Raw genomic sequence first — 19,543 nt, 5'->3', positions numbered from 1 at the left:
GAGGCAGAGAGGCCTGCCCTGGCCCTGTGTGTTTGTGTGTGTTTCGGCCATGGCCCCCATTTAAAATCACTTTGCGGCTTCGCCCTCGCCTCGTGTTATGCATAAATAAACGATGTACGATGTAGGCTGTAGGATGGGGGGTTTCTGGTGGTACCTTTGGCCCCTTGGAGCCGCCGCCTGCATCCACGTCATTTGCTTATCCCTTGGACTGCTGCTGCTGTTGGCCTCTGCCTTGATTGATGGCAACTTTTGGCAAGTGCTGATGGGAGGGGGGTGATGGGGTCCTGTTTTGGATAACTTTATTGGTAGCGGGTGCTAAGTTATGACGTGCTAATAATGGCGCATAAACACACCGCGAATTGTGGGCGTCACCCCGGACTGAATTTCAATGACGGATGCGCGTTAAACGAAAAAAGAGTGGAGGAGATCATTAAGGCCCAGCCCCAGAGGCTGTGCCACTGGAAGATTGTGTGTGTCTGTAGGAGCCGAAGACTGGCAGAAGATTGATTGAATGAATGATGAAAAGAAGGTTTGGAAGGGGAATCCTGGCGAATTATTGACGAATATTCTATAGGTTTTTGCTTTAATCTGTAATAAATCATGAAAAATCGTTTAGTATCTAAGGAATACTTATGCGGCTTTTGGACGGAAGATGAAGTTGTCATTCACACGTCAACGTTGAATGATACAACTCAAGCGAAAAGCTGTCATTTAAGAATGAAGAAAGAAATATCTATTGAAGACTATAAGAAACCTCTCTCATTAGTTTTTTTGGTATAAAAACTTCACTGAAAAACCTGATAAATATTTTATTTGCGTTTCTTTATTTTCTTGAAATTTCGCTTATAATTTTTTCAGGAAAAACCATCCTTAATAGTACGAAAATTCTTAAGATCTACTTCCCATGACTATCTTTTCTCACTGGCGGCTGACCACACCCAAAATTTCTTCCCCCTTTTCTCGAGATCATCGATGCATGGCTCCCACTGAAGATCTCGCGATCAGCGAGCCTTTCGTGCTGCGTTTTTTTTTTTGGGGCTATCAAAATATTTTAATCGCGCGGAGATTGTGCATTGGGGCTGCCACGAAGTTGTGAAGATTTATGAACATAATAATTACAAATTTGCTAATTGATTTATTGTCGAATGTATAAACACCTTTCGCTTAATTTATGCCGCTGCCGTCTCAGAGTGGCTTGGGGATCGGTTTGGTTCTTAAATACCTGTTTGGCGTCCAAAGAATTTATGCATTGGCTGGAGGAGGAGAAGGGGGTAGGGGCTGGGCTGGTGCAAGAGAGGAGTAGAGCAACCTGTGAGCCGAAGCAATCAGACAGAGAGCATCGAACATCGAGCATTGGGCGCGCTTTTTGGGATGGGATGATGTACGACGAATGTCCTGCCAGCACACACACACACACACACACCCTGGCATATCCCCATTCGAACCGTTCATTATAAAGGAGTCAGAGTCGAGAGTCGAGAGTCCAGGAGTCGTCAGGTGAGCCGCCGGTAGACCGACAACCGCAGGCAATCACAGGCAACAGGCAACGCAAATTAATTATTAATCAACGGAATGAACCTCGAGACGATCCACCAGCACCACCAGAGGAAGCTGAAGAAGAGCCATAAAGAGGTGGAGACTCGCCTTGACTCTCGATCTCCGAAGCCGAGAGAGTGATTTATGCCCGAGAGCCCCCGCCAAAAGCTAACGAATCCCTCATCCCTTCCCGCCACGATCCACAATCCACAATCCAACAACTGACACTGTTCTCTCCTGCCTGCCAAGATGGACGATGCCGATGACGACGACGACGACGACGACGACGACCGAGCAGACGACGGCCGATGCGATGGAGATGAAGACGAAGACGAAGCCACTCCAAGACGAAAGGAAGGCCTCATGCAATGCAATCAAGCCACCACCACCAGGCCCAACACTCTCCAGTCGATCGCATGGATCGTATATAAGCTTTAGACACTCAAAGAGAAATGTTGGTGGAAGAAAAGTAAAGGCTTAAAGTTTTGTATCGTTTGAAATGCAAGGGATAAGGGGGAATCCACTAAAGATGTTCCTCATTCCTATTTTCCATTTCTCCTATATGAATTCATAGATGAATATCTTATATTTATTATTACCTTCTTCTATAGTGGAAAAAAGACTAGTCTTTAAGTTTTCTAATACTAGAAATGCTTGGGAAATGTAGGAATCCACTAAAAATATACCCTATACATATATATTCCTAAATACCTAAAAGAATAAGTTTCTTAATTCCATATTCTATAAATATTTATTATATTTTTTCATTCTATATTTCTCTGAAGTAATTCTTTCATTCTTTCTGAAGTAAAGTTTTTATATAATATAAGATACTATATAGATATCAGAGAAATATTGAGAATTTTATGATGAAAATGCACTTGATGAAGATTATTCAGTGTCCCTTCATGTTGCCAGTCACATGACAACGTGGAATGATGGCACTTTGTGGGAACAGCAACATTCAAGAATGAAAACCTATTAACAATTTGTTGTTCTTTTTTTCTTAAATTGAAATGATATTTTATCTTATATCAAATATAATTAATTTCTTGAAATCCACTCAAAGATTATCCCAATATATTTCCTCGAGTCCCCAGAGTACCAACATTTTCGCTTGTCTGTACAACATGCTGCAGGCTTCCAACAACAGGCAACATGCGGCAATCGGGTTGCCTCTTTGGAGCCTCGTTTTTGGGTTCCACCCATATCAGTCAGCCCCCAAGTACGTCAGTCAGTCAGCGAATGCGAATGCGAATGTCCGTCCGTTGCACATGCAATGGGTCCCTCCTCCGTGGGGAGGGAATGTGGAGAGCGGGGCATCGGCAGCAGCATGCGATGGTTCGGCAGATACCTGAGAGTCGTCGTCGAGAACGTCGAGGGCACAGGGGGGGGGGGTGGGGGGTGGGAGAGACTCCATCGGGACTCCATCGGACGACTCCAGACACCACACCAAGTGGAGTCCAGGGCGAATCAGAAATGCCAGAATTGAAATCGCATTTTAAATCATCTCTCCAGCTCCCACTCTCCTCTGGCCCGTGGTCTCTGGGTGCACTGCAGCACATGATTCACAGTCACAATCGCCTCAAATCTCGAATAACAAATCGCATAATTACGGGGCAGCGGCTGTCCATTGCCTGCTCTCTCGCTTCCACCGGGTCTGTGTCCAGGTTCCATTGGGGCCTTCGAGCCAAAAGCTCAGAGACGACTACTCACAGAGATGGCGATGCACTGCAGATATGAAATATTTTAGCTAAATGGCAGCCAAAGAAATAAAAATGTGGGATTGAAGCGTATAAATCAAGGTGCACTGGCTGCTAGGGATTGGAGTCTCTGTCTCTGTCTCTGCCTCTCCTGCTCCTGCTCCTCCTCCTCCCTTGAGGATGAGAGAATGCGAATGAGAGGAGAGTCCATCAGAGGATAGCCATTGGAGGCTTCATTAATATACGGATACGGATATGTGTGTGTGTGTGTGAAGCATAAAATCAACCTGAGGCGATAAATTGAAACGATTTTTGCACTGAACACGCAATTAGTTCTCCTCTAGTCCCCCCAGTATCCCCACTCCCCATCTTTATAGAGGTCTCCCATATGTCCAGACGATCAAAAAAAAAAAAAAGCGAGATTGAAAGAAGTATCTCTGAAATACAAATGATTCCAATGACATTTGAGAAATCGTTTTGATTTCGTTCCAACAAAATGAGAGGTTCTGTTCGCTGTCTCTCTCTCTCTCTCTCTCTCTCTCTGTTGTGCTGTCTTTCTCCCACTAACTGCTGCTAATGACACAGGAAATGTGTAGAATTTTTTATCAAGATTATGCCCCTGGGATCGTGTTTAAAGATAGTTGCATATGTAGATTGAAATTATGTCAGATTAATTTCTAGATAATTATGGAGGTTTTGTTCAACCTGCTTGGTGGCCAGTTCTGTAAAGATGGAAAAGGGAAAAGTCACATTAATTGTCGTGTAAAACATAAAAGAGTAATTTCCATAATAATTCAAACTTAATTTCTACTGGGGTGGTATAGACTTTATAGCTTTTATTTTAGTTTATTACATATTCTAGTATTTTTATGCATTTTATAATGCATATCTGCCGGTCTATTTATTTATTATAATTATTTAAAGTTTATTATTATTATAATACTTGTTTTCATTCCGCTCAGAGTCATAAACACTCGAAATTTCGAGCTCACACTCACTCAATGTTTACCCGCTCTCATAACGCTCATTCACTCTTTCACTCCGCTCTCTCATCTCTAGTTTTCGATTGAACCCGAGTTCGAATTTCGAACTGCCGGCCAGCTGAAGCAACGCGTTGCCGTATGGTTGCTAGTGAAAAGTGCGCTGTGGCTACAAATTAGTGTTGTTTTTTGTTTTTATTGTTTAAATTAATTCAGTTACATTAAAGTAAACTAATAAATACAAAGTGCACCGCTTTAGTGAATGATTAACATAATAATCTGCTAAATTGCATGGCTAAGGCCGCTGCGGGCAGTAATTGCGTTTTTCGGTAAGTCATTTGGCAAGTTTCTTGATAAAAGCAATCAAATCGGCTTCAGACCAGGGTTCAACGGTTCAATATTGCCGCTGCTGCTGATTTCACATATTTGCTTATATTACGCTTTACCTCTTGTTGTGCAATTCGTATATTACTGCATTTATTTGTTTATTTGGTCTGAAACAACGCCGGCTGCAGAAAAACAGCTGATTTGTCTGTGGTTGCGTGTTTTCGAAAGAGAGACGAGAGCGTAAGAGTAACATGAGTTAGAGCGAGTAGTTTGCTTGAGTGGCTTTTGCTCTCGCGAAACGTTTTGTGAGCGCTTGAGTGAGTTCGAATTTCGAACACAAACCAAATGCGAAAACGTGTCAGTTAGGGATTTGAAAATTGTGGTTTGCGGTTTATTTTTATTTATTTAAAAAATACGCATTTATTTTATGGTAATGCATAATTTGTATTTCATAATCAAACAAATAATTACAATTTATTTTATTTCTATCGATTTCGGCTTTAAATGGGCTTTTCTTTCATTATTGCTTGAAATTCAAAACAAAAGACGAATCCCACTCTCAAAAAAGATTTTTATTTATAGTTAACCCCACTTTTAATCAATAAACAACTAAAACTCCACCATATGCACATAATATGTACTCATTACGTGATCAGATACTAGTTATTTATCTTCAAAAATGTATCCAAGAACCTGTTTCGCTTGGATATGAATGCAAGAGTCCACACACATGCGAATATGTTGTACATTCATATGAATGGTTCTCCGAATGGTGGTTCCTCCTTTTGTGTCGGGGCGGAGCAGCCGTACGTACGTATTCCAACCTCCAGAAAGAGCCAGAGCTGCCTGCGCCGTGCACCATCTCGCTTGCTCTCTGGGCGCTCCATCCGCCTGTCAATCAATCACCTGTCAACGTGGCCACGCTCACTGGCCATGAGCTTACCCCCGACACAGACGGACACAGACGGACACGAGGCACTTGGCCAATACACACACAGATACGGCACACAGCACACAGCATACAGATTCTTGGCAGCATCGGGTATACATTTATTTGTGTACTCGAAAGATACAAAACATGGCTGTGGCTGGGGGGTTTGTTGTTGGGAAATGGTGGACTTTGATTGGATTGCCTCATGGGAATTGCTTCAAAATATGTTTTGGGAGATTGAAAACCAAGAGCCTCGTTGGTCATTCTTCCACGTTTCCCTTTATATAGAATTTAGATATATTTATATCATTGTTAAGGTATTCCTCTATCACTAGTTCCATTAGTAATACTATGAATATGCATTCAAGCTTTCATCAGTGTCTATCCGAATGAATAATAGAGAAATATATGCCATTCCCAAATGGGTTTCTTCTCCATTCGATTTACATACTAAATAAACAAGTTATGCTACCATTTATCCTTATCTCATCTATCAAATATTTGGCCTAAGAGTACTCCCTAAGAGCTCTCCTTCCCGAACTCCCTTCTGCAAGTACTTCAATGATTCTCTCTCCTCTCCTCTCTCTCTCATTATCATTAGCTTTCGCTTTCGACTTTTCTCTCTCCTCCAATCCTGACACTTGTCTTTCCCCCTTCCCTTCCTTTTGTCTACAGTTTCCCTTTAGGCTGTTTTTTTCTTCTTCCAAAAAATTTATCGAATCCGCAGGACAATGGCAAAAGCAAAAGCAGAATGAAAGCAATGAAACAGAAGCGAAACACAAATAAATAAGGATAATAGCTGGGAAGAACAAAGAAGGCCAAGAAGGAGGGGAAATAAATGCCTTGAAAAAGGGGTGGTGGTGGTGGATGAGGGTGAGTTTCCAGTGGCAGAGGCAATTAAAAAATATTTAAACTGCCAGGCCGGTGGGGCGGTGGGGCGGGCAGGGGGGTCCTTGGGTCTACGGCCTCATTCCTGGCGAGGGACTGACGGACTGCTTGGAGTGCGGATTCTGATGGCCTTTCCTTGGAGCGGCTCCCCTCTGATCCCCCTTCTTTGGACCGGACTCTGACGCCTTGAGGCCGAAGTTGTTGCCCCCAAAATGGGGTTGTGGGCGAGGGTCTAAGAGAAATTTATGCATACTTTCTTCTGCATTGACTTTACGGCACAGCTTTTCTTTTGTTTTTTCGCCCTGAAAACGGGGAGGCAGGACGGAGCCTGGCCTGACGTTTCCCCCGTAAGAAAATCAGTTTGAGTTGTGTGATTGTGTACGTGAGCATAACGGTTAAAATGGCCATAGACGGAGACGAGGACTCTGTCCCGTTCTGGTCCTCGTCCACCCCAGAAATGGCAGGCGTCCAACCCTCGAACGAACGCTTTTGCCACTGCCACTGGGTTCCTTTGCTGCTGTCAGAATTGATTGATTGAATTGCCACTTTATGAAATTTGTGAGTCTTCAGAGATGTGCGTGGAAATTTCGTGTTCTCGTCTTCGTCTGTGCCTCACACTCCTTGGGGGTGCTTTGGGGTGGTATCTGGGTATCAGGGCTCTGGCCGTGGCCGAGGGTTGCTTTTGCTGCTGATTTGTGTTTGTGTATGTGCGGCGGGCGCTTTGGCTAACAATTTGCAGCATAAAATACATAAAATTATGTGCAGCGCTGAGGCGAGGCCGAGGCGGCCATTAAATGTGATAGATTTATGACAGACAGCCATCCAGCCAGCCATCCAGCCAAAGCGGTATCCAAAAACAAAGACCCACAGAGTGGGTGGCATGGCAGGACTCTGGGGGCTACCCAAACCCCCATAAAGATACAACTGATTAAAATTGCAAAATTGTTCAAATGAGATTTGGCTGTCGGAAAGATCTCTGGTAGGGAGGTCTCTGGTTGGGAGAAGTAAATTCCAGCAAATGTCGACGATTTATCTTGATGGAACGGAGCAAAAAAGTTTTGCGTGTTTTAGGGAATAGAAAAAAATGGGGTTTAGGAATTAAGGATAAAAAAAGAACGAAATAAATTATAGGTAGAATATTTAAAAATTGTAATAGTGAGAAATTAAGCTATATTTTTTTTAAAGTATAATTTTTTATCTGAAATTAATGCAATTTTTTAGCAGATTAAATATTGCAGGCAAACAAAAAGTATAGAAGAATGTATTTTTACATTCAATATTTTTATTGGAATAAAAATATTATGTATATTCAAATGAGCGACTCCTAACATGAACAGTAGTTATGAAAAAATTAATTAAAATTAGAGTTTAATTTAAAATAATATAAATAAATTATTAAATTAATTTAAATTAATATAAAATAATTATTTAGTTAATCAAAAAATAACAAAATAATTTTGTATTCGTTATTAATTTCAAGAATTAATTAATTTAAATTTTATTTATTTTGTTTTGAACGGCTATTTTTTTTAAATTTATACTACAATATTAATGCTATTAATCCATAATTAATAATTATGTTTGAGCAATAAAACTTAAATAAAATAAGAAATTCATGATCTGATATGCATAAAATTCAAAGCAGAATAAACATTAAATCATTACTTCTAAGAGCAGAAAGAAACATAGAAAAAAACATTAAAATTGTCAAAAATTGTATTAGAAAATATTTTTGAATCGAAGAGAATATAATAGAATAGTCATAAAGGATGTTTTGAGCTGGTTGTTACATTTCTAGTGCATACTTGTAACCACCTGTATGCCTCCTTTCCTACAACTGCTTAAACCCTCAACAAAAATAATTTCTCTATCAAAATCTATACACAAAGCCCCTACAATACCCAGTAACTCGTAGCTTCTCCTACCTCACACTCCTACCGGCAGAAAACCCTAATGAAAAAGGAACCAATTTGAATGCAAAATAGATTCGAAATAGAAGGCTTATTAGAATAGATTGCAGAAATTAAGAGAACAGAGAACCAACTACCAAATGAAATGAATCCCCCATCTCTCCCCTGGAGGCAGGCAAATTGAATGAGGTAGCAGGCCCCGTGCCCCGTGTCCCATGTCCCCCACACCACCCGTGCTCTCTCGCTTGAGGCAATTACAAAATGATTGAATGGTAATTTCAGGCGGCGAAAAGTTGGCTTCTGGCTTTTGTTGTTCTTTTCGGATTCTCCGATTCCGGATTCGAGTTGTTGTTCGTGGCATAAATTCCCATTATTTATGGGGGGCTGTAACTGTTTGTGATATTTTATTTCGCGCAAGGATAGCGAAGGATAATTTGCGCACCCAAATAACAAAAAAAAAAAAAAACAAACAGGAAAAGCCGAAAAACTTAACAAAGAAAAAGCGTCCCGAATGTTTGGAATTAATTGCCCAAGCCGCTCCGCCCGATCCTCTCTGGCTTCCTTTCTGCCTTTGCCTCCAATCACAAACAGAAGAAAAAAATGTTTTAATTAATAAAATTGAATGTGTGCGAAAATTGAAAGGATTTTTCCTGGCTCTCAGTACCCATTTTGCTGCCACTGCCTTCTGGGTGTTGTTCTCGCATTCATCTTCGACGCTCACTCGCAGGCCTCTCTGCTCTCGCATCGGCCTCTCATTTCGTATGCAAATGATTTATGCCAGAAAGTGTCCTGCCACCAGCGGCAGAGGAGTGGGAGGAGGCGGAGTCGTAGTCGGAGGATTAGAGTGAGTCCCCAGCTCCCAGTCCCCGCCTGTCCGCCCCCTAAACTTTTCCTTTGGCCCTCGCAAATGAGCGGACATTCGCTCGCTGGAAAGAGCGAATTTTTCCAGAGGTCGGTCGCCTACAATTTCTCAATTGCTGAAGAGGGAGGCTTTTTAAAATATTTACTTAACATCCTATTATCCTCACGCGGACGTGGATGTGGACAAAGACAAGGACGCGGACGTGGATGAGGACGCGGACGAGGACGAGCCACGACCCCGGGGTTGTTGTATCAACATTAAAAACGATAAACTTGCCGCACAGCCACGACGACGAGACCCAGTGAAAAAGAGAGAAATGCAAAAGAGGACGAAGGACACGTCTTGTCTGTCACACCGAAATGTCACCGCGGGGTGAATTACTGGCAAACCAAGAGAGAAAAAATGCTGCAACAACAAAAATACTCGTACTATGCGGGAACGAGAGAATGACAGTCGACGGGGGGAATACCCTAACTTTTTGAAAAGGAAGAGGGAAGAGATGTATGGGATGAATGGGAATTTGTGGAAGCAATGGTACTGTATACCACCATAATAATACTTATATTACAATAAGAATACTTTAATCGGGAGAGAATGACTTTTTTCTATAGAACTATTCTGTTCTAAGTTTAAATTTTCTGTAAAATTAGGGATATCTATTAAATTTATAATTCAAATCTTTTATATTCAAAGAGGCAACAGGATAAGTCACTTATTTTCACATAAAATCGATATTTTGATCATCATAAAAATACTGAAATTTACTAAATGGTTCAGCGAATTTTTTAGGGATACTATACTGAACCCAAAAGAAGCTAAAGAAAATCAACAAGTTAGGACACAAAACGAAAGAAAAGATATTTTTTATATCTTTTAATGAAATATCTCTAAAAACATATACCATTTCGTTTAGTTGGATCGTTCAGAAGCATTCTAAATGGTTTATTTAGAAATATGACCATATGTAATTAGGATGATTCACAATCCCATAATTTTCTATCTCTTTTAGACTCTCCTTATATCTGCTGTAAATGAAATAAATTGTATTATAATTTTAAATCGAATTGATGGTACTTTTGATCCAAAATCAAATCAAATCAATTTCCAAAACTGTCTTAATGGATACTTCTCTCTTATAAAATCCCCTCTCATTTCCCTATTTCATAATAATTCTTATACTACTCCCCAAAAATTTCCTTCCAAAAATTTCTCTCCTATTTGGAAAGAGTATTCAAACTTGTGATCATAACAAAATACAAAAAAAAAGAACAGATTCCCCTAAAACAAAGGAGAGTGTATCAGTATGTGTGTGTTTTATGTGTGTGCGTGTGGGAGCAGGACAACATCAGAGCAGAGCAGGACACGCGCCCCAAAGGCAAACAAAGCGAAACACACACACAACAAACGACAAACGAGATAGATAGAGCGGGCGACCAAAGAGGGACAGAAAGAGACAGGCATAGCGAGTGTGGGGGGTGGGATGGGGTGGGGAAGTATGCCAAGCGTGTGAGTGATTTATGGGCCAACGAGTGACGAGGACGAACCAGAATTCTTCAGGATAATGCCGACATAACGAGATTGTTTTATGTACACATTTTCTCCTTGTTTGCGCCGTCGTCGTCGTCCTCGTAGTCGTCGTTTCGTTCGCAGGCAGTCGTTCCGTTTCGTGGTGTCGGATCCCGGACATCGTCCTTGTCGGCAGAGGGACCCTCTGACGAGGAGAATGACAGGGATGGGGTGGGGGGGAGGCCTGGGAGTCGAATCCTGGGGTATATGTACACATAATGACACTTTTCGCTGACTATTCCCGATGTTGGTGCGCAGCCCGCACAGTGCTTTCCATTTGTATATACCTATACTCCTATACTCCTACTCGTACGTCTACGTCTGTGTGTGCGTTATCTGTTTATATAACTTTCCTAGTACGGGTGTGTGGGTGTGGGTGTTCCTGTCTGTCTGTCGGTGTGTCTGTGTTTGTGTGTGTACTTATGCCCAGAGGACCTTCAATCAAATCCGTAATCCTTATTCAGTGCGTTAATGAGCTTCACATTAATTTGTCACCCACAAGGGCTCACCTGATATTTTGTTTATGCACACCCCCCGCCGCATTCCCCCACCCAGACAGACGAGAATGGTGGATGGTCCTTGAATGTGGCTCCTGAATTTGCTAGGATCTCGGTTTTGTCTAATTAAAGACTGATGTGTTGCCAGTTTGGGAATGACAAATATTTTGGTATTTTATGGTACGAGTATTTGAAAAAAGGAATAAAAAAAGATATAAGTGATTAAAGACAAAAAATTTAGAATTTTAAGGTACTTACAAGGAATTTTTTAAGGTTTTTTCAGCTATATCCTTTACCCTTATTTTCTGTATCATTTTTTAATCAGAAAAGATATTTTAGACGAAAGAAATGTTAGTAAAATCATTGAAAGATATCTAGTATAACTTCAAACTAAGCGAATATGCTACAGATCTATAAAAATACCTATCCGAATGTAACCTATTCAAACTCGAAACATTCCTTATCAAACAAAACCCTTCCTTACCTTTCAGTATAAGAAAATCTAACAATGATTAAAAAACGAATATTTTATGGTAGAATATTTGAATTCGTTCTGCAGATTCCTTATAGATCATTTTATATTCTTCATTATAGATCGCTATACCAATTCCTTCCCTTATGACCGAATATTAGATCTCTCTTCATTTCGCTACATCCTATCTAAACCATTTTCCTCTGAAAGAAACCTTCAAGCCCTCCAACTTAATGCCAACTATTGTACAACAAGAAGATCCTAAATTATGTCCCCTAGTAATTATGACCCGCAAAAAAATTAAGAAAAACAAAACACAAATAAACGAATTTCATTTCGTTTGTTAAGTGCACAATTTACGACGTTTTCTGGCAATTATACAAAGGAACCCGCCAAAGATGCATGATTCATTCCTTACAGAGAGAACAGAACCGCTTGCGAGGGTTCCTCTGTCTGTGTGTGTGTGTGTGTGTCCTTCTGTCTCAGGGTCCTGTGTGATATATTCTTCATAATTTCTAATTTCCGGCTAAAAATAATTCTAAACATTAAGTAGAAATTATTTGAGAAACTTTTCGGGGGCTTGTTCTGGAAATTTACAACTAAAAACAAAAGCCAGTGGAAGGGAAGGGAGTGGAGTGGAGTGTGGAGTGCACCCCCCGGACTAACGTCGATACAAACAAATTCTCATTAATGGCCAAGAGAACGGCTGAAACCCAGAGCTAAGCGGAACCCAGAGATATGGCTGGAGTTAAGGGCAAGGGAGAGAGAGTAACCCAGAAATGGTACCCAGAGCGAAGCCAAAACGAAAATTTCGAGCATGTAAATGAGTCCGGGATTCGGGCTTTCGGGCTTCGAGGTTATTGGTGGGGGGGAGGAGTTTTTGGGGTTAGAGAAGTTCCTATGCTTTCGGGGGGGTGGGTGGTGGAAAACAAAATATGATTTTGACAGAAAACAACAAAACAAAATCCATAATTCAGGATAAAACATAATTCCACACAGCAACAGGAGCGTAGGAGGGGAGGGTAAAGAGGGAGAAGAGAGAGGTATATGCCACACAGATGCACAAGAAAACGGGAAAGGAACACGAGCTTTGAAGAACGACGGTTTGAGTACTCTTTATAAGGAGTGGAGTATGATATAGGGATACGATTGGGAGGTAGTAAAGACTATATAATAATAAGATATTGCCTTAGACAGAGACCGATGATTGGATCTGGTTCTTGGTCCTAGTATCGGAGGAATAAATATTCCTAATCATGACAATAGATACAATTTTTTATTTCATTATTGGACATTCCATTTGACAGGCAACGTATTTTCTTTTTGAATTCTCGGGACCGACTTTTGCGTTTCGCCAAAGACTGCGTAGAAGAATCTATTTTTCGGACCTAAAGGAAGTAAGTTCTGTGCATCTCCAAAGACTGGGAATATTGTTGTTGAATTCTAAGGACCGACCAAGGCACTGTCGAACAGAAGACCACATATAAAACTGCCATATTCAAAGGAATCAATTGATTGAAAAACGTTATTCCATGTGATATAGGTAACTGATTATCCAAGTTCCTAATTATATATTTATTTCACCTACAATATTTCTGATTACCTTTAGAAAAGAAGGTTCTTACCATAGTTTTATCGTGTCCCATGGGAATACCGGAAATAATAGTAAACTTATGGATAAAAACTGACGGATTTTCAGAGCTTTATCAGTTCGATCAGAACGTCTATATGTGGTTCCCTTTCTAATTTCCCTTCGTTGACAAACCTCTTCTCGAAACCATAGAACTCTACAAAGAAAAAGAGTACCCAAAAAAGGAAAAGTCTGGATGGAAAAAACAACAGCATTATGAATTACGGTACAATGGCGGGCAAAGGCAAATGAGCGCAAGAGAGCAAAAAGAGATGCTAAGAAGAGAGTGGGGGAGTAAAAAAGAAAGAGAGCGCAAGGGAGAGAGGGGTGAGGGTGAGGGTGGTGTGTGTGTGTGTGAGTGAGAAGCAGTTACAGTTATTTATTAAATCCCTTTACGCATTTTCATAATAATTTCACAAAAATATTTTAAATGCGATGGCGACGATGGTGGAGGAGGTGGTGGTGGAGGGGTTGGGGGAGGGCGGTTTCTGTGTGCCCGACTGGGCGACTGGCGAGGCGATGTCTGCCTGCCATCGGGTGATTCATGTCATTGCCCGGGTGTTTGTATCATTAAACTTTTATGCAAGAAGGAGGCACAGACTCGCCGAAGCGGAGGGAGGAGCGCAAACAGGGAACGGCACTCATCATAAACAGGACAAACGAGCGTGAATTTAATCCCTTTTGGCACACAAAAAATCATATTTTTTTCGCTCGCGAGTAGAAACAACAACAACAGAAAACAAAGCCATAGCAAACACTCGAAACAAAAAGAAATGGAATTGGATAAGGAGATATGCAGATGGAGATGGAGATGGGGATAAACAATTGAATGCCACTTTGAGGTATCGGTTTTGGTGACTTTTTTGATTCCGTGCAAAGAAATATATCCATAGATTAGAATATGAAAACTGAGGGATGTGTAGATATGGAAGGGATAGCGTATTTAGGAAATGGAAACTTAAGGAATATCGAAATGTATTAATTAATTTTTTCCTGCTGTAATTTTCACCAGATTCCAATATTCACAACATATCATTGAAATAGGAATTTTCTGAAAATCAGAAATATTCTTAGCGTACACAAAATGTGTAGTAGAGTCCCTAAGAAAAATAGTATCGATAATTATAGTTTTCCAATAAAAATGTTTTAAAATTATACAATTTTCCTTCAAAGATATAAGTTATACATTATTTTAATAATAATTTTAAAGCAAATCAGAGAGAGATCTTCATTGTGTACTCCCTAAAAAGTATTTATCAATCAATTTGATCATATTTCCAAAGATCAGAGACATCTTTTGAATTTTTGATCACTGTCTGGATATTAATATTGATATCTTGTTATACCCGATACTCAAAATGAGTATTGGGGTATATTAGATTTGTGGTAAAAGTGGATGAGTGTAACGTCCAGAAGGAATCGTTTCCGACCCTATAAAGTATATATATTCTTGATCAGCATCAATAGCCGAGTCGATTGAGCCCTGTCTGTCTGTCCGTCAGTCCGTCTGTCCGTCCCCTTCAGCGCCTAGTGCTCAAAGACTATAAGAGCTAGAGCAACGATGTTTTGGATCCAGACTTCTGTGATATGTCACTGCTACAAAAATATTTCAAAACTTTGCCCCGCCCACTTCCGCCCCCACAAAGGACGAAAATCTGTGGCATCCACATTTTTAAAGATACGATAAAACAAAAAACGCAGAATCGTAGAGAATGACCATATCTTTTAGACTGCAGAATCTGAACCAGATCGTATAATTATTATAGCCAGAATCAAGAAAATAATTTCACTCTTTCTCGCTCTGTCTCTCTCTAACACACAGGTTTCATGGTCGGTTTTGCCAATTGCAAAATATGAGTTCAAGGATCTCAGAACCCATAAAAGCTAGAGCAACCAAATTTGGTATCCACACTCCTGTGATATCGGACCTTGACCGTTTTGTTTCAAAATTTCGACACCCCCCTTCCGCCCCCGCAAAGGACGAAAATCTGGGGCAACCACAAATCTCAGAGACTATTAAGGCTAGAGTAACCAAATTTGGTATCCTCACTCCTGTTAGATCTCACTATAAAACGTATATCTCAGAATTTCGCCCCACCCCCTTCCGCCCCCACAAAGGACGAAAATCTGTTGCATCCACAATATTGCAGATTCGAGAAAACTAAAAACACAGAATCATAGAGAATGACCATATCTATCAGATTGCTAAATCTGGATCAGATGTCTCTCTCGCACGCAATCTTTGTCGTGTCGTTTAATATTAGCGGCGTCTGCCGGAGGAGAGCCATACTGACTTAGTATCGGGTATAACCGTAGAGTTGCGGTGTCCGCAGCAACTCACAACGTTCCCCCTCGTTTTTTTTTAAGTTCTGATATAAATTATACCATTGCATGGAGCTATATTCACAGTTTGTTCAGTTCCAGTTCTACTTTAATACCCAAAGAAGAGTATCCATATATCCATCGAAGTATCCATCATAAGAAGATTTCCTCCATTAGCTCGATCAAAATCCTTTCCTTTGAGATCTTTTGTCAGCACTCTATCGCAGTACCGTATTGTAGGGCATTCGGAGACGAAAAGCGCAGTAGAAGGTGGAGTGAAAATGAAAATGACAGCACGAAAAATAATTCTAATCTCCTCATGAATATTCCTTTTACATTTTCATTTTGCGAAGAGCGAAGCTGCTGTCCCGAGTAGAGCAGAGCAGAGCGTAAACCATCAACAAAAAAGGACAACAAACAGAGTAGCGGAGAAAGGAGAAGCACAGAAAGAGTGAGAGAGCGAGACAGTCTAGGAGGAGGGGCAGAAGGGAGCTGTTTCGGGGCGCCGCCTGATGCGTAAGCTGAAGAAATACGATGGCGTCGCGGGTACAATGGAGGGAATACTCGTATATACACAAGCTGGCAGCCGTTTGTTATTTTATTTTATTCGAGCTCTGGAGACCCCCCAGTCCATGCATACCCCGTGACCCTGTACCCGTGTCCGTGTCCGTATCCGTGTCCGGTATTTCGCTGATGGGCAGTCGCCAGCTTCGTCGCTGTAGTCGTCGTCGTCGTCATCCTTGGGTCCTGCCTGCCATGGCCGGGGCATCGAAATTATAAACTTGGCTGCTAAAGAAGGTTAAGTGATAAATTAACGCCACTGGCCCCCCCCCCCCCTTTCCACTTTGGAACGCGAATGCTTTATGCACGAGTGGACCTTTTAGTTTATTGTTATTTTACAGAAAAAGCCGCCCCTCGGCTAAAAAGGACCTCTGCTTCAATCGAATAATTACGAAAAGTGGCCCAGAAATGGCCTCAAAAAACGGCAGTTGGGGGCCAAGAAATCAGTTTTTTGGAGTGGTACAGGGTTTAAGCGTTGATTGTTTGGGAAACTGAAGAAATGGATCAATGTTGTTCTATGATTTGATGATACATCAATGGGGATTAAAGATTTTGTTTAATGTAAAATGATTTAAGTTCAGGAGTTGCTTCTAGAATCATTTAGATTCCATCAAAAGTCTATAGAATTTATGAGGATTGCTTTTTCTAAAGATCTATAACCATTTCAAGCCTAATTTCTCATTCTTTTCATCATATTTTTATGATTATCCTATAATAAACAGGCTTTAAATAAAAAACACAACGAAAGCAAATAAAATATGAAGTAAAATTACTATACATTAACGCAAGAGTAGGTTCAAGAAAGTTGTATAGAAATTAATTGGATTCCATCCTCCATTTCTATACTCAAGATCTATGACCATTTGAACCACAATTTCCCATTATTTTGCATCATATTTTAATCGTCAGAGTCCCTTAGAATTTCCCTTAATAAAAAATTAGAGTATTGTCAAATATGAAATGTGTTTGGCGTGTTGTTGCAGTTGTTTATCTTTTGGATTGTTCTGCTGTGTCACCTTTTACTTCCTAAAGGATCCATTTCTCGATCGATTCGTGTACGAAGAGCACGCGATTCTAGAAAATTATTTTGTAAATACCAATGGCTGTAGGATTATGACAACGTCTCCTTACTGTCCGGATGTCCGGTATCATTGGTGGGAATTGAGGAATTACATCTGTCCCAGTGAGGGATTTGTGGAGAGCATCCATAATGAGAGTGGCAAGTATCTCAAGACGCGAGATGACAATAGAACGGATCTGAACTGCTCTTATTATGTGGTGGAACGAAAGACAGACTTTGAGAATCGGCTGCTGTATCACCAGGAAATAGAGATGTTGGATAGAAGGTCCTTTGAGATGGAAGTCCATGGGGATATTGTGCGTGCAGTGTGCTTCAATGGATCGGATTTCTATAATGGAGTGCACTTCTTTGTGAAGAAACCTTCAGTGAAAAGGAGACGCCGTCAAGGATTGCCCAAACTTCAGTCTGCCACCTCTCCGGATAGCCTTTCTGTGTTGATCCTGGGCCTGGATTCGGTCTCCCATCTGCACTTTCTGCGTGCCATGGTCCATACGTACGCTTTCCTGCAGAACCTGCCGCATGTGGAGTTCATGGGCTTCAGTCGCGTGGGCAGCAGCTCATTTGAGAGCATGATTCCCCTGTTAACGGGCTGGAACAGCCAGGAGATCAAGGACTTCTGCTTGGATTCCAAAAGAGGCCTCGATAGGTGTCCCTTCCTCTGGAAAATGTTCCAAAATGCCGGCTACGAAACGGCCTTCGGGGAGGATAATATAGACATGGGCCTGTTTACCCTGGATAAACCAGGTTTTGAGCATCAGCCCACGGATTATTATCTGCGTCCTGCGCTCCTGGAGATGTGGCAGCAGACCAGGAAGAAGATACGCCATGGGGCATACTGCAATGAGGAGGATACGTATGCCACGGTCCTGCTGAACTTTCTCTACAAACAGTTGCCCCTTCATGAGAGACACCGCTTCTTCTCGTTTCTCTGGTGGACTCAAGGGATACACGCCGTCTTCCAATATGGCAGGGTACTGGACAAACCCTTTCTCGAGATGTTTCAAAAGTTAATGGCGAGGGGAATCCTTAATAATACACTTATTTTGTTTGTGTCCAACTATGGCTTGAAGGATGGAGACTCCAATACCTTCTCAGCGACCAATCAGGCTCAAATGGAGGTTAGTCAGCCTCTGGCCATCATTTCCTACCCCGAATGGCTAGAAGAGCGGTATCCTTTGGCTGTAAAGAATCTGAAAATGAATAGCAGGCGACTGGTAACCGCCTACGATCTTCATGCCACCCTTTTGGACATGCCCCACCTGGCAGCCCTGGAGGATCAAGAGATTCGCCTGCGCAGCCAGCAGTTGGAGAGCCCTTTGTTGAAAGAGGATCTCCCAAGAGGGATAAGTCTGTTCCTGCCAATACCCGAACAGCGAGACTGTTCGATGGCCCACATACCCGCAGAGTACTGCATGTGCCACAAGCCCTCGAGTATCCCTTTCAAGGATATCAATGTTGTACGCGCTGCCCGTTTTATCATCCTGCAGATCAACAAACTGGTGGCATCCAATCATCCGCCGTGTCAGCTGTTGTCTTTGGATCGCGTGCTTGCCGCAGAGCTGTGGCATCGATCGCTGGATCAACATCAGTCCGAGATCAGGCTTCAAGTGCAAACGCTGCCTGGTTTGGGACAATTCGAGGGTGTGGTACGGTTTACGGACTATACTTTTGCCTTGAATGGACCCATAAGACGATTGAACGAGGATGCGAATGAAAGTTCCTATTGTATACAGAATATTTTGATAGAAAAATATTGCTTTTGTCGGTGATTGATATAAGAACATTGATTCCTTAATTCTGTATGATTTTTAGAGGGTTTTTCAAGGTTTCTGGATATTTTTCATAGCTAAAGAGTGGAGAATACTTCTCCAATTTTCATGCTTATTTCTTGTCATTCAAATCTCGCATATCTTTGGGTTTTCCAAATATAGATATCTTCCAGCTATAACTTCCCTGGATTCTTGATCGACTTTCCCCTAAATTAACAATAACTCAAACGCACATATCCGTTTGCTTAGTCATGTATCTGTGATGTAGTCTTTGAGGAGCTTAATTATCCGTATATCCATTAGACATACCCGTCCCCCTTCTATGACATCATTAGCCATGGGACGAAGCTGCCAATAGATTTAAAGGACACTTCTACACACAGATATACATGTGTATGTGTATATATTCGCATGCATATCTAAGGAGGATACACATCATATGTTCTGTTCTCCTTTGGAGGAACGACGGAGTCTAATCTGATGATTTATAGAAAATTTAGGTCGCCAT

The 19,543-nt window shown here is 41.3% G+C and overlaps 2 protein-coding genes across 3 annotated transcripts in view; both read left to right on the top strand.

The window, feature by feature from the left end:
* Nucleotides 1-4,475: 4,475 nt before the first annotated feature.
* The window catches only part of LOC6593943 (zinc finger protein 700), a 42,227-nt gene continuing 27,159 nt past the window's right edge, over nucleotides 4,476-19,543 (top strand). The window contains exon 1 of one of the 2 annotated variants that reach the window (XM_002018973.2): nucleotides 4,476-4,548. The gene's annotated coding sequence lies outside the window, so the exon portion shown is untranslated. Of the gene's footprint in view, nucleotides 4,549-13,161; nucleotides 13,216-19,543 lie in introns of those variants that run through there. The other variant, XM_026987927.1, reaches the window with a different exon arrangement.
* LOC6593942 lies at nucleotides 13,747-19,035 on the top strand. Its single transcript, XM_002018972.2, has 2 exons — nucleotides 13,747-13,839; nucleotides 17,218-19,035. Exons 1-2 carry the CDS (start codon nucleotides 13,747-13,749, stop codon nucleotides 19,033-19,035), a joined length of 1,911 nt encoding a protein of 636 aa, XP_002019008.2.

This window comes from Drosophila persimilis, unplaced genomic scaffold (genome assembly GCF_003286085.1).
Source record: "Drosophila persimilis strain 14011-0111.01,24,50 unplaced genomic scaffold, DperRS2 tig00000124-arrow-pilon, whole genome shotgun sequence".
NCBI classification, from domain to species: Eukaryota; Metazoa; Arthropoda; class Insecta; order Diptera; family Drosophilidae; genus Drosophila; species Drosophila persimilis.
The sequence above is the reverse complement of the archived record's forward strand: the minus strand, read 5'-3'. Positions and strand labels throughout refer to the sequence as shown.